The 12796-nt window shown below is 35.3% G+C and overlaps 1 protein-coding gene across 1 annotated transcript; it reads left to right on the top strand.

The window, feature by feature from the left end:
- Positions 1-4455: 4455 nt before the first annotated feature.
- On the top strand, positions 4456-11086 carry LOC129808951 (uncharacterized). Its single transcript, XM_055858858.1, has 6 exons — positions 4456-4673; positions 6076-6119; positions 9246-9322; positions 9624-9895; positions 10127-10274; positions 10881-11086. Exons 3-6 carry the CDS (start codon positions 9289-9291, stop codon positions 11084-11086), a joined length of 660 nt encoding a protein of 219 aa, XP_055714833.1. The 5' UTR covers positions 4456-4673; positions 6076-6119; positions 9246-9288.
- The last annotated feature ends 1710 nt before the right edge of the window (positions 11087-12796 follow it).

Raw genomic sequence — 12796 nt, 5'->3', positions numbered from 1 at the left:
CAAACGGTTAGAGATAGCAACTTGGGACCTAAGGAGGACCCCCCATAAGTCGACCCAGGGATCGTTAACATGCCCCTCATTTTCCCCCCACCGCTCCCCTTCCCCTCCAAAAACATATTTTTGTGATTACTCGAAAACGCTTGGAGCGATTTTGTTAATTTTTATATATGTTCTAGATATTACTTGGCCGGACATTCGCCCATGCACAAAAATACCGTTGAACTATTAGATTACTTGATTTATAAGAAACTATTTCTAAAAATTTCTTATGCCTTTACGTGGGTCAAAAAAACTAAGAAAGCTCATATTCTCTAATATTACTATGCAGGATAATAAAACTTAATTTAGTTCAAGTTTTTTATGTAAAAGCATAAAATTTAAACTATATTTTTAAAATTTTCATTATACATGTACAGTTTTTTATTTGAAAAACAAAAATTAAGTGTGTGTTGGGCAAAATTTCTCATAATTCAGCTGAAATTAAAAAATCAAATATTTTCTATTAGGTAATGAATTAAATTCGTGCTTTAACGAACAGGTTTTGAAAAACCAAAATTCAAAATTCTGGGAGTGAACAAAAATTACCATTTTCCGCGTATAATATCAAATTTTGTCTTGTAACTTAAGTTGTGATCAAGTTAAAGTTTAATTCAACTGCTAACAGGAAATATTTGTTTTTTTTTGTACTTCAGATGAATATATTCGACCGTAAAGTAAGTGTTACTTTTCAAAAAAGACTTCGAAAACTAGGCCTCAACGCCTGGATTTTTATTAATAATGAAAATTTCGGAAATGTAGTCTAAATGTTGTACCTTTTTTATGCTTAAGGTGGTACCCTAATTTTGGGGGCTAAAAATGAATAGCTTTTCGCGATGGTTTTGGAAGACACAAAAACGACCAAGCTTCATGAAATTTTTGGATGTTTATAGTTTACACGTATTAACCGATCAAAAAAAGTATAAAAATGAGGATTATTGAACAGTTTAACAGTCAAAGTAATCCCGATTAAAAGACTAAATGTTTAAGATTGCGTTCAAAATACGCACAGCTCAATCATAAATGGCGAGGATTCTTTTTAAAACCTGCAGCGTTTTCTGGTTCAGCTGTTCGTGTTTTCAGCTCTATCTTAAGAGTTTTATGATTACTTGTATACGTGTTTTCTGCACAATTTTAGCCATTCTATTATTATTAGGCTGCGTACATTTTCAATATAATCTTAACCATTTTATTATTAAAAGCTGTGTGTGTCTTCAGCATAATCTGAATCATTTTATTATTGGAAACCGTACTCATTTTCAGCACAATTTTATCCGTTTTATGATTGAGCTATACGTCTTTTAACTCCTCGAACTCCACGAGAGAGCAGTTTTTCTAATCGACTGTTTTTCAAATTTTCACCATCCTAGCTGCCAAACGGTAAGAGGTATTGATTTCCGGTCTTCGGTGACTCTCCAACAAGTCAACATTCTCTATTGAACTAACTTACATAAAGTACCCCCCCCCCACCCCTTCTATCCCATCCAAAAACATGTTTTTTTTTTACTTTGCAAAAAATTGGCCCTGGCGTTTTCGTTCCTTTTTTGATATGTTTTGGAGGTAGTGCAGCTGAACATTTCGTCCTTCGACATCTATCACCGGAAAACCGCCATCTTGAATTATTCGAGGTCAAAGGCCTAATTTTCACTCGATTTGGTCAATTAATTAATTAAAAGGTTAATGTTTTTTTAAATCCTCTTCTTGAACAATTTTCAATTTCAAGATGGTTTTGTGCTGATTTATAGACAAATGCACCAAAAAGAATTGCGAAAGGTATATCAGGCAGAGCTCTTTCTCGGGATTTCGAGCAGCTCGTAAAGCCTCGGATGCTTTGCCACCCCTTTTAAGCGTATAATTAACCCTTTTTATGATTGAGCTGTGCGTATTTTTAAGCGTATTCTTAACCGTTTTACGATTGAGTTTTGCATGTTTTAAGCACAATAAATTAGTCAAATTTATGAGAAAAATTTCTTGATTGGAGCGTTGGACTTATCTCGGTATTAAGTTTCCCAAAATAGCTTAGGAGCAATACAATTGATATTCGGATAAAAACAATTATCGGTTCATAATTGGTCCCTGGTAATAGATTTAGTTTTATCGAAAATTCCAAGACTTTTCTAACAAGACCAAATATGATACCATTCCGTTGAGATAGACGTTCTTTTGGCATTTTTTAACCTTTGACTTTGAAAAATCGTTAGTATGAATGATTCCACAGCAGAGGGATATGGGGATCCTTTGAGCTATGGGGCTACATTTGATATATGATTTTTCGCCTATTTCTAAATGAGGCTGATCTTAATAATTATTTTATTTAGATCCACAATTGCCTTGTCTATCCAAATTACATCATATTAAAACCCAATTTCCTTTCGAAATATGCGAAAGAAAATCGTATAACAATGCAGCCCCACAGCTCAAAGTAGCCCCACCTCCCCCTATTTTCGTATATGGATGAATATACGCCTAAGTAATCTTTAAAACATATCCAAAAAATCGCGTGACGCGTTTTGGATTGCAAGGATAGGGGTGGGAGGAAAAAGAGGGGAATTTTACTCATCCTTGTGTCGATTCATGGGGGGTCTCCCCAAAATCCTAAATCGCTATCTCTAACCATTTGGCTCTAGAGCTGTAGAAGACCAAAAGGATCATATTAAAAAATGAACAAAAAATTTAAATACACTAAAATTTCCGATTTTTCACTAAAATATATTCCTCGGAGGTTACAAAGTTAAAATATATATTATATACATACATTTAATTTAAAATTATAGTATTTATATTTGTAAATTGCTCTGTCGGTAGAGTTTAAGTAGGAAAAACATCACTTTTTGGTGCGCATGGTCTCAGAAAATTGCTTGGGAAGGTCCTTTGCACAAAAATGCGCAAAATGAGCTTAGAATCTCTTTAAAGTAGATTAAAAATAGAGAAAAATTATGCTATTTAGAAGTGCGGCAAGTAGCGGCATCATAAGTAGAACCTTTGATGAATCTTAAGAATTGATAATTTGTGTGCTTTATCATAATAGAAATCCTTGAAAATCCTTACAAGGATAACTTAAAATGATCATATTCAATTCAGTGGTTCGTCTTCTGTATAAATATTTTATAATTTATCCAGAAAAATACACTTGCCCATACCATTTAGGTGCTTGAATATGTCTCTGAGAAGCCCAAAATGATGAAAAAATTCATAGAAGAGGTGACTTTAAAAATTTCTGTAGGCTACAATTATCAACCAATCTTTATGAAAATTTGGGAAAATGATCTTCAATTAATGCCAAATGAAATAAAAATAATTTTGGTTCAGTTAAAAAAAGTTGAAAAAATAGGTTTTGGCCACCACGGCCCCACTGCAGTGCCGAGAGATATTGAATGCAAAAACAAGCTGGGCTGGAGGCTTGAATGGGCTGCTAATTGAGCGGGAACCGTTGGTTCCCAATCTCGCCTCCTTCAGCTGTGTGAGAGACAGCTATTGCATTCGGCAATTCTGCGGGATTGGGCTTGGACCATCCAGGGAGAGACGAGGCTTTTAGTCCCCTTCCTAATTGCCATCGGTTCTCTGAGCTCGTCAGCCTGAGCAGCGTTGTAACAGCTATTGCCATCGGCATGATCACCGGAGTGAACTGGGATCCAGAATGCTGTACCACTTTTCAGGAAGTGACGAGGCTGTTGCATATATATATATATATATATATGCAACAATAACAACAATATATATGCATAATATAATAATAATAATACCCCCATTCCCTTTTATGCCCTGGTGTAATCCTGACCAAAACCCTGAACGAGTCTCAGAGAAAGATTGCAAGACTTGACCACTGATGAAGGCTTGGAGACCGAGCCGAAAGCTCTGATGATAGTTGATGTGTTTCCCTGAGTGATTATCTCTTTCCGACGACTTCCGGTTTTCCCTATTGTTGATGATATTAAAGAAATTGCAAACCTAAAATACGCGAGTTTTTATTCCATTCTGTGAGTGTTTTTGGAAAATATTTTTTTAACATGATACTTTGTGATTATCTAATTTGTTCACTCGTTATCTCTGGTTGAATAAAATATATAAAAATCCTTATGACTTCTATAATTTCGTCAATATTTGGAAATAAAAACGACAGGTGCATGTGACAAGTTTGTTTGGTCGCCATTTGGTCGTGTGCGTCTGTATGTGTGTGTTGACAGTTATTTTGCAGTTACAACGTAGTTTATAGGGAGTTTTCGTACAACTATGTACTCTCAGTACAGAAATACGTAGTTTATACTGTGTATGTAAGTGAACTTGTATTTTTGAATGACAAGTACAGTAGAGTTCCTCAAATTTGAACATTTGGGGGGTGTAGATGACATTTCTCACTCCTCAAATTTGAACAATATTTTCAAAAACGTAACGGAATTCATGTGAAATGCACCCGTCAAATTATCACTCTACACGCAGATTTCCCTCGGCAGTTTTAAAATTGTAACGGTAAAACGTTCAGAAAAATTCTGCTGATTTTCTGCAGAAAAACTCTGTAGAGAATCTACAGAAAAACTGCAGAAAAGCTTCAGCATTCTTGTTCGAATTCGTCAGATTTTTTCTAATCGTCACCACGCCACGCCGCCGTGTCAAGAGACGCAGGAAAAAAGGTGCCTCAGGTGAGATATTATAAAAGTGATATAAAATTTTGTGTTTTTAAGTGTTTGTAATGGCAGTGAATTGTGTAGAAGTGTGATTGTGAAATCCTGATTGTGTAGAAGTGTTGTGAAAGAATCTGTAGTAAATGTCTGGGGGTGCATCTATTCACCTTGAGACACCCAATCGGTCATCCCCACATAATTGTCCATCCACTCACCACAAACACCTTCAGGCACGCAAGATGATCATCCCCAGACAAACATCCCCTCACAATTGTGCATTTACTCGCCACAAACTCCTTCAGACACGGAAGATGATAATCCCTTGTCGGGGGACAAGCATAACCTCACAATTGAGCATCCAATCACCATAAATACCTTCAGAAGCGCAAGATAATCATCCCCAGAGAAACATCTCCACACAATTGTCCATCCACTCACCACAAACACCTTCAGACATGCAAGATGATCATCCCCAGACAAACATCCATGCACCCATTCATCTAGCACCTTCAGACACTCAAAATGATCATCCCCTCACAATTGTGCATTTACTCGCCACAAACTCCTTCAGACACGGAAGATGATAATCCCTTGTCGGGGGACAAGCATAACCTCACAATTGCGCATCCAATCACCATAAATACCTTCAGATACGCAAGATGATCATCCCCAGACAAACATCTCCACACAATTGTCCATCCACTTACCACAAACACCTTCAGACATGCAAGATGATCATCCCCAGACAAACATCCATGCACCCATTCATCTAGCACCTTCAGACACTCAAAATGATCATCCCCAGACAAACATCCCCTCACAATTGTGCATTTACTCGCCACAAACTCCTTCAGACACGGAAGATGATAATCCCTTGTCGGGGGACAAGCATAACCTCACAATTGCGCATCCAATCACCATAAATACCTTCAGATACGCAAGATGATCATCCCCAGACAAACATCTCCACACAATTGTCCATCCACTTACCACAAACACCTTCAGACATGCAAGATGATCATCCCCAGACAAACATCCATGCACCCATTCATCTAGCACCTTCAGACACTCAAAATGATCATCCCCAGACAAACATCCCCTCACAATTGTGCATTTACTCGCCACAAACTCCTTCAGACACGGAAGATGATAATCCCTTGTCGGGGGACAAGCATCCCCACACAATTGCGTATCCGTTCACCATAAATACCTTCAGAAGCGCAAGATAATCATCCCCAGACAAGGGATGATCATCTTGAGTGTCTGAAGTTGTTTGTGGTGAGTGAATGCAGACGAACGGGAATGTCTGGGATGATCAGTGATCATCCTGTGTGGTTGAATGTAGAACTGACGAGGTTTAAGAACATTTGTCTTGTTATTGCGAGATGCGTAATTATTTGCGATATATTTTTCCTTCAAGGTCCCAACCCAACGTAGCCGAGTTTCGTTCGACACAAGAGATAAGTATTCGCTTTTTGTCTGAAATTTAAGAGTTAAAAATGAGTGAGAGGTATTTTGGAGTGAGTAAGAGTTCATATTTTCGATTGGTAAATGAATGCTTGGAGGGTGTATTAGACGAAACTGAGAGTGATAATGAGGAGATGATGGGCGCAAGGGCATTGCCTGTTTTCGAAGATTATGGTGAAGTTCAGGACGTCATGAATGTGAACTTTGAGAATGAAATTGAGCAAATTGAGGATGATTTTGAAACAAATGTTGAGAGCTTGGAAATTGAAGAAGTGGAGGATGAAGTGGAGAGTGATGTAGAGGATGAAGTGGATAGTGATGTAGAGAATGAAGTGGAGAGTGATGTGGAGGATGAAGAGGATCGTGTATGTGAAGATGAAAGTAAATTATTGAAAGATTTGCGCCACTTGGTCATAAGTGAGAATTGTACGGTATCCTTCACCAATAAGATTTTGAATGTGCTGAGAGATAATGGCCATAAGGAATTGCCCAAGACGAGGGCAACGCTCGTGCACACCCCTCGATCCCAATTAAATCTTCGTAATTGCCCTCCAGGTGATTACTTCCATTTTGGAATTGAAGAATCTCTTCTTCAATTTCCAGAAAATTCTTATCCCGCAAGTGCAGAGTGTATTATGTTGGACATTGGAATAGATGGATTGCCATTGTCCCGAAGTTCAACTTTGTGTTTGTGGCCAATTTTGGCATCGTTTTCAAATGTAAAAGAAGTTACCCCATTCGTAGTTGGGGCGTATGCTGGTTATGGCAAACCCTTCAATGTTGATTGTTTTATGAAAGATTTTGTGGAAGAAAGTGAATGATTTGCATAGGCAGGGGGGAGTATATGTGACAAAAAAGAGGATTTTCAAGCCATTCAAAATTGAAAAATTTATTTTCGATTCGCCAGCTAGGGCTTTTGTAACAAACTGTTACTATCACAATTCACCAACAAAAGGATGCCCAAAGTGTGACTTGAGTATTTTCATCAGCGCGGATGGAAAAAAACCAAAAAACTATGCGACTGAAATTGGCCTTCTCAGAACGGATGAGTCGTTTAGATTGAGGAGGGATTCTCACCATCATTCCCCATTTCCTACAGGCCTAGAGAGATGTGAAACCGTTCGAATGATTTCAGATGTTGTACTGGATCCAATGCACGTATGTGATCTTGGTGTTATGAAAAGAGTATTAAAGTATGTATATTTGGAGTCTTGTGTGAATTTTCGAATGTCTCCAGAGAAGAAACGTGAATTCTCAAACTTCTACAAATCCTTAAGCTCATTTATACCGGAGGATTTTGCTCGCAAACCTCGGTCTTTCGATGATATTAAAAATTTTAAAGCAAATGAGTGCCGGCTCATAAATTCATATACAGGAGTGCTTCTCTTCCAGAAGTTCTTACCTCTTGATTTTTTTTACCATTTTTTGCACTTCTATTGTGCTTTGAGGTTACTATCTGCTGAACCCTTAACCTCAAGTAATGTTGACTTTGCAGAACAGCTTCTATCGAGTTTTGTTCAAGATTTTCCACATTTCTATGGTGAGAACAGCGTACATTTTAATGTACATGCTCTACTCCACTTGAGTGACTGCGCCAGACTCCACGGAAATCTCACCAATTTTTCCGCTTATAAATTTGAAAACCACTTGCAAGAGCTTAAAAAACTTGTAAAGCGCAAATCAAAAGTCCTTCAGCAACTTTTTAACAGAGCTGCCGAGGAGAAGAAATTGTTGAATTCTGAGGATTGCACGGCTCCCAAATTCTCGAATCGAATGAAGTGTAAATATTTTGGTGCTGGATTTGGTTACAAAACATGCGAATTTAACCATATCCTTTTCAGTATGAATGATTGTGATCAGTTTTGCTTGATTGATCGAGAAATTCCGGTATGCATTTTAGGATTTTTGAAGATGAATGACACGGACGGAGTGGCTGTTCGCAGATATGTAAATCCCCAACCGTTCTTCGACTTTCCATTAAATTCAATTGATATCGGAGTAATGCTTGTCAGTGAATTAAACGAGGAAGTCGAATTCTTTGCTTTGGAAAAAATTTCACATAAATTAATGCGACTTCCTTTTAATACATCATACGTTTTAATATCAATATTGCATAAGTATACTCTTTAAAATATGATTAATAAAGTAAAAAAAGAACAAAATCAAATAAAATTCGTTGAGTTGGGGAAGTGCCTAAAATTTTGGACAGAGTACTTATAACCATCAATGTTCTAACTTCAAAGTGAAATATTTTCAATATTGATTGATCTTTTATGTTACACTCCTTTATGCAGAGTTATTTAGAAATTTGACAAGCTGTTTAACGTCTTTGTTTTTTTACTAAAATTAGTCTTAATACGTTAAAGGTTAAAAAATTAACTAATATGTAGAGATCAATTTGACTGTAATTTTGGACAATTTACTTATAATTTTGGACAGCCAATCCGTCTCATGCTCATTCATTCTGCAACACGATTTTTGGCACACGGATCTCACAGAACATCCCGAGTCGATATCATCATCAGTTTATTGAGAAAATGAGATTTTTGACAAAAATTTGCAAGATTTCGTGTTTTTTGAAAATGACTAAAATCAAAAAATAAGGCATTTAAGGGTATCGGAGCTAAATGTCTTCTATAGCAAAAATGTAGTCCTAAGTGGTATCTATTGTGTGCTGAAGAGATTATATTAATATTTAATTTAGTTTAGTTTATATGATTTTTCAAAGTTCTTTTCTAAGGCGATTTTTTGAGAATTTTTGGTTATACTTGGCTTTTTCGCCCCAAGGATTTTTTTTTTACAAAAAATATGTAATAATCAAAGTTGAAGCACAACTAATTACCTTTCCAACAAACCTAAATTTTTGAAGTTGTGTTCTCTAGAACCCGAGATATAACGGATAATATAAGGCAAAACAGAGAAAATATAAAAAAAAATAATAATTAAAGAAAATTGTGACGTATAGGAGAAAAACCAAAAGCAGATTCTTGATCAGGGGACTCGATTCTACCAAACGTACCATGTGAGATCCGTTTGCTAAAAAAAAGTTGTCAATTTGTTGCATAGTGTTATACTCCATTTCAAGTACCTATATTACCACATCTTCTTCCTGTCTCTAAAAAGGAACTGGATATCTAAGTACGCGCGGACTCACGCATTGTTGAAAATGGCTGGACTACAAATGTTAGTAGATATAAAAGGTAAAGTAAACACGATGAAAAATTATAATTAAATTGAAAAAAAAAATTAAAATAATAAGGACAGATAAAGTAGAAATCCTCAAATTTGAACAATGTTTTTTTAAAAAACGTAGCGGAATTCATGTAAAGTTCATTTTCCCTAGATTAAGAAAACTAACTTTGGAGAATTGAACAATATAATTCTTTGTTAAATAGATGGAATTTGTTGATGAAATTTTTAATTACGACAACCTAAAATTTTACACTTTGAACGGTCATTCATATTTGAGAAGTTCAAATTTGACTGTAATTTTATTTGCAGATTTGATATCGACTCTGATTAAAAAGCAAGACGAAAGTGATAAAAAATTGGATGAGGTGCAAAAAATTGTTTTGGAGATAGGTAATAAGGTCTCCCAATGCGCAACTAAGATGAAAGAGTTGTCCGTGAAGCAGGCACGCTTGGAGGCAGCCACAAAGCTTATTTATGGGAAAATTGCCGATACGGTGTACATTTTTCCCATAAATAGTTTGGAGGCATTTTTCCAACTGGAAAAGGAAGTCGTGGAAGATGGAACACGCCGGGCAACAGTCGTGAGTTTTTTGTTGTTGTTAAACTTATTTTGAAAACATTAACCTTATATTGCATTAAAAAATTTATTACTGCAAAATAAAAATAAATAAACAAATTATTTAATTAATAAAAATAAAGAAATAAAAAGTAAATAAATAAATAAATAAAATAAATAAATTCAATAAATTAATAAAAATAAATTTAAAAAAACGCTGAGACTTCTAGCTTACATTTCTTAATATCTTTTTCAGGAAGCTGAATTAAGGAAAATTATTCGCCAAAATGATGAATTTTGGTTGGAAAAGGTGATAGAGGTTGAGCTGCTAAATGAGTTCACCGTGCAGAAAATTATAGGAAAACATTCGCTCTTAGACTCCGCTGTGATAAAATATTCAATGAGTGAGTATTTAATTGCAATACAATTATTTATTGTTAATTTTTTTGGTAATCCAAAAAAATTAACATTCATATTCATCGATGCGAGAATTTGAAAATTGCTCATTTTTAATCTTAAATATGAGACGCTCAGAGCAAAAGTGGTATCTTTTGTATGCATTTCCCAATTAAAACGGACCACTTTTGCTCTGAGCGACTCATATATACTATAATAGCAAGTAGCTGGAAATATGCAAAAAACATTCGAGATTCCTACAGCCTGGACCTTTGTGATTATGTACAAACTTTAGAAAAAATTGTCAGGGAAAAATAATTTTCTCTAATCTAATCTAATCTTTATGTATTTGAGTTTGTTAGGAAATTACTGAAATCATTTGCTAGGTTCTTGTAATATCAAGATTTGTCTTTGCAAAAAATTGGCGAGAAAATTAATTAGAATTGCTTTTAAAACATGCAAAGGAGTTTTTTGCAATATATTTCATAGAAATCAATTGACAAAAATCTAATTTTTATCTGATCTTGATGAGTTTTTGGCAAATTTGGGAAACCAAAACATTTCGTAGAAAATATTCATAGTGAATTCAATATGATTTTGCTGATCTTTTTCAGAATGGTTAAAGTGCTCAAACTCAGCGCTGTCAATCCAGTTGCGGAAACTGAAGGACAGGAATTACAAGAGGCAGAAACACGTAAAGAGGAAGGAACAGGAGGGCGAGGAAGTAGGGGAGGTGATGGACATGGCGAAGCAGTCTTCAGCAGTCGTCAACGAAGAAATAACGGAGATGTTAGTCGGAGAGGTGAACTATGAATACTAATAAACTGCGTACCTTTATCATAAGATCACTTTGTAGAGCTAAAATTTTCTTTCTGTATTCGTTTTATTTATAATTTTTCTGCAAAACACTTTTACTTGAATTATTTACATGACCTTATAGTAATGGTACGCACTTTATGATGAATCTAAAAATTACACAGCTGAAAATTATTGGCTTCGGAGGCTGGGCACCAACACTAAGACGGCGGTAGACGCAGTATTATGTATTTACAATTATTTTGAATTATTATTATGTACAATTAAATGGGAAATAAAATAATTCAGTAAAAAAAAATAAAATTTTGTAGTTCTAACGGTTTTAATTTAAAAAAGCAGTAACGAAAAATATTTGAAATTCTGCTGAAATTCTGTCGAAATATTCGGCAGAATTTCAGCAGAAATCTGCCGAAATATTCTGACGAATTTTGTCCCAAGCCCAAATAAAATTCGTAAGAATATCTACAGAATTTATCTGCAGATATTCTGTAGAGGTGTAGATTTTCTCTACAGAAATCTTAAAGATATCTGCAGAGATTATTTGACGGGATCTACTGTACTCATCAAAAACATAATACATGTGTAACTATGTATTTTTCCCCCAAGAATAAGTCGTAAATACATTGTATGTCATGTGAACTGTGTATTTTGGTCCCGCCGGGTACCTCAAATTACCCTATAGCAATATAACCCGGCCGGAACAAATGTTATACAATATTAGATAAATATTATATATTAATAGGTAGAGTAGGCCTACTATAGTCGGGATAGTAGGCCGATTGTAGGCCTACCCTCCATATAAAAGACTGTGTCGTTTTACTAGTGGAAGAGACTTTTTGCCAGCATTAGGATTGGTGTGACTGCCGTGTACGTGTGAATCACAATTATTAATTTTATCATCTGATGAGGCCATTTTCTTACAGGAAACGTAATTCTTAAGCTTCATTGGCTACTTTTATGCCTCTTTTCGTATAAATCTTTGCAAAATAGTAAAAATATTGCACATTTATTTTCGATGTATTGTGGCAGTGGAACATATCAGAGACACTGTAGAATGAGTGGAACATATCTCGGACAATTACAGAGTACGAATATCATATATTTTTAAATGAAAAATATAATACAAATCGGACTCAGATTTTTGTCAGACTAGTATCATGGAAATATGTTATAACTCCGATTTTGTTCCGGCCGGGAAATGTCACCTTTTTTACAACCCCCCGGCAAGTTGTTTTTTTTTATATGGAGTTCTTTGAAGCCATTCCGAAATCTCGGAAAAGTTATTAAGAGCGCCACATATGAGCGCCTCTTGTGTCTAAAAATTGAACTTTTGTATCTTAGTAATGGCGCAGTCCGCGCAGTCGGCAATATTCAAGGTTATGAGGCTGTTGTGAAAATCTAAGCTCTAAAAAAGTGAGAAAAAGTGATAAAAAATCAATGAAAATTGTGAAAATCAAGTGTAATTTTTCTTTTTAGGAAAGACATGAAGTGTATTGTAGCTTTCTGTGGTGTTTCTTCCACAAGAAACCCCAGAAAAGTCACGTTTCACAGGTGAGTGTGTATAATGTATAAAAAAAGGCTCATTTTAATATTGCATGTTTAAGACACCTATTTAAAAAGAGTAGAATCATTAATTTGTAATGAAATAGAGAAAAAATCCATAAATAATTGCAAAATTCAATGAGCGGTCTGAGCTGAACAGTATTTGTGGCTC

The sequence above is a fragment of the Phlebotomus papatasi genome, unplaced genomic scaffold, assembly GCF_024763615.1.
Source record: "Phlebotomus papatasi isolate M1 unplaced genomic scaffold, Ppap_2.1 HiC_scaffold_229, whole genome shotgun sequence".
In the NCBI taxonomy this organism is placed as follows: domain Eukaryota; kingdom Metazoa; phylum Arthropoda; class Insecta; order Diptera; family Psychodidae; genus Phlebotomus; species Phlebotomus papatasi.
Note: the sequence above shows the minus strand (reverse complement) of the source record. Positions and strands in the feature narration are given on the sequence as shown.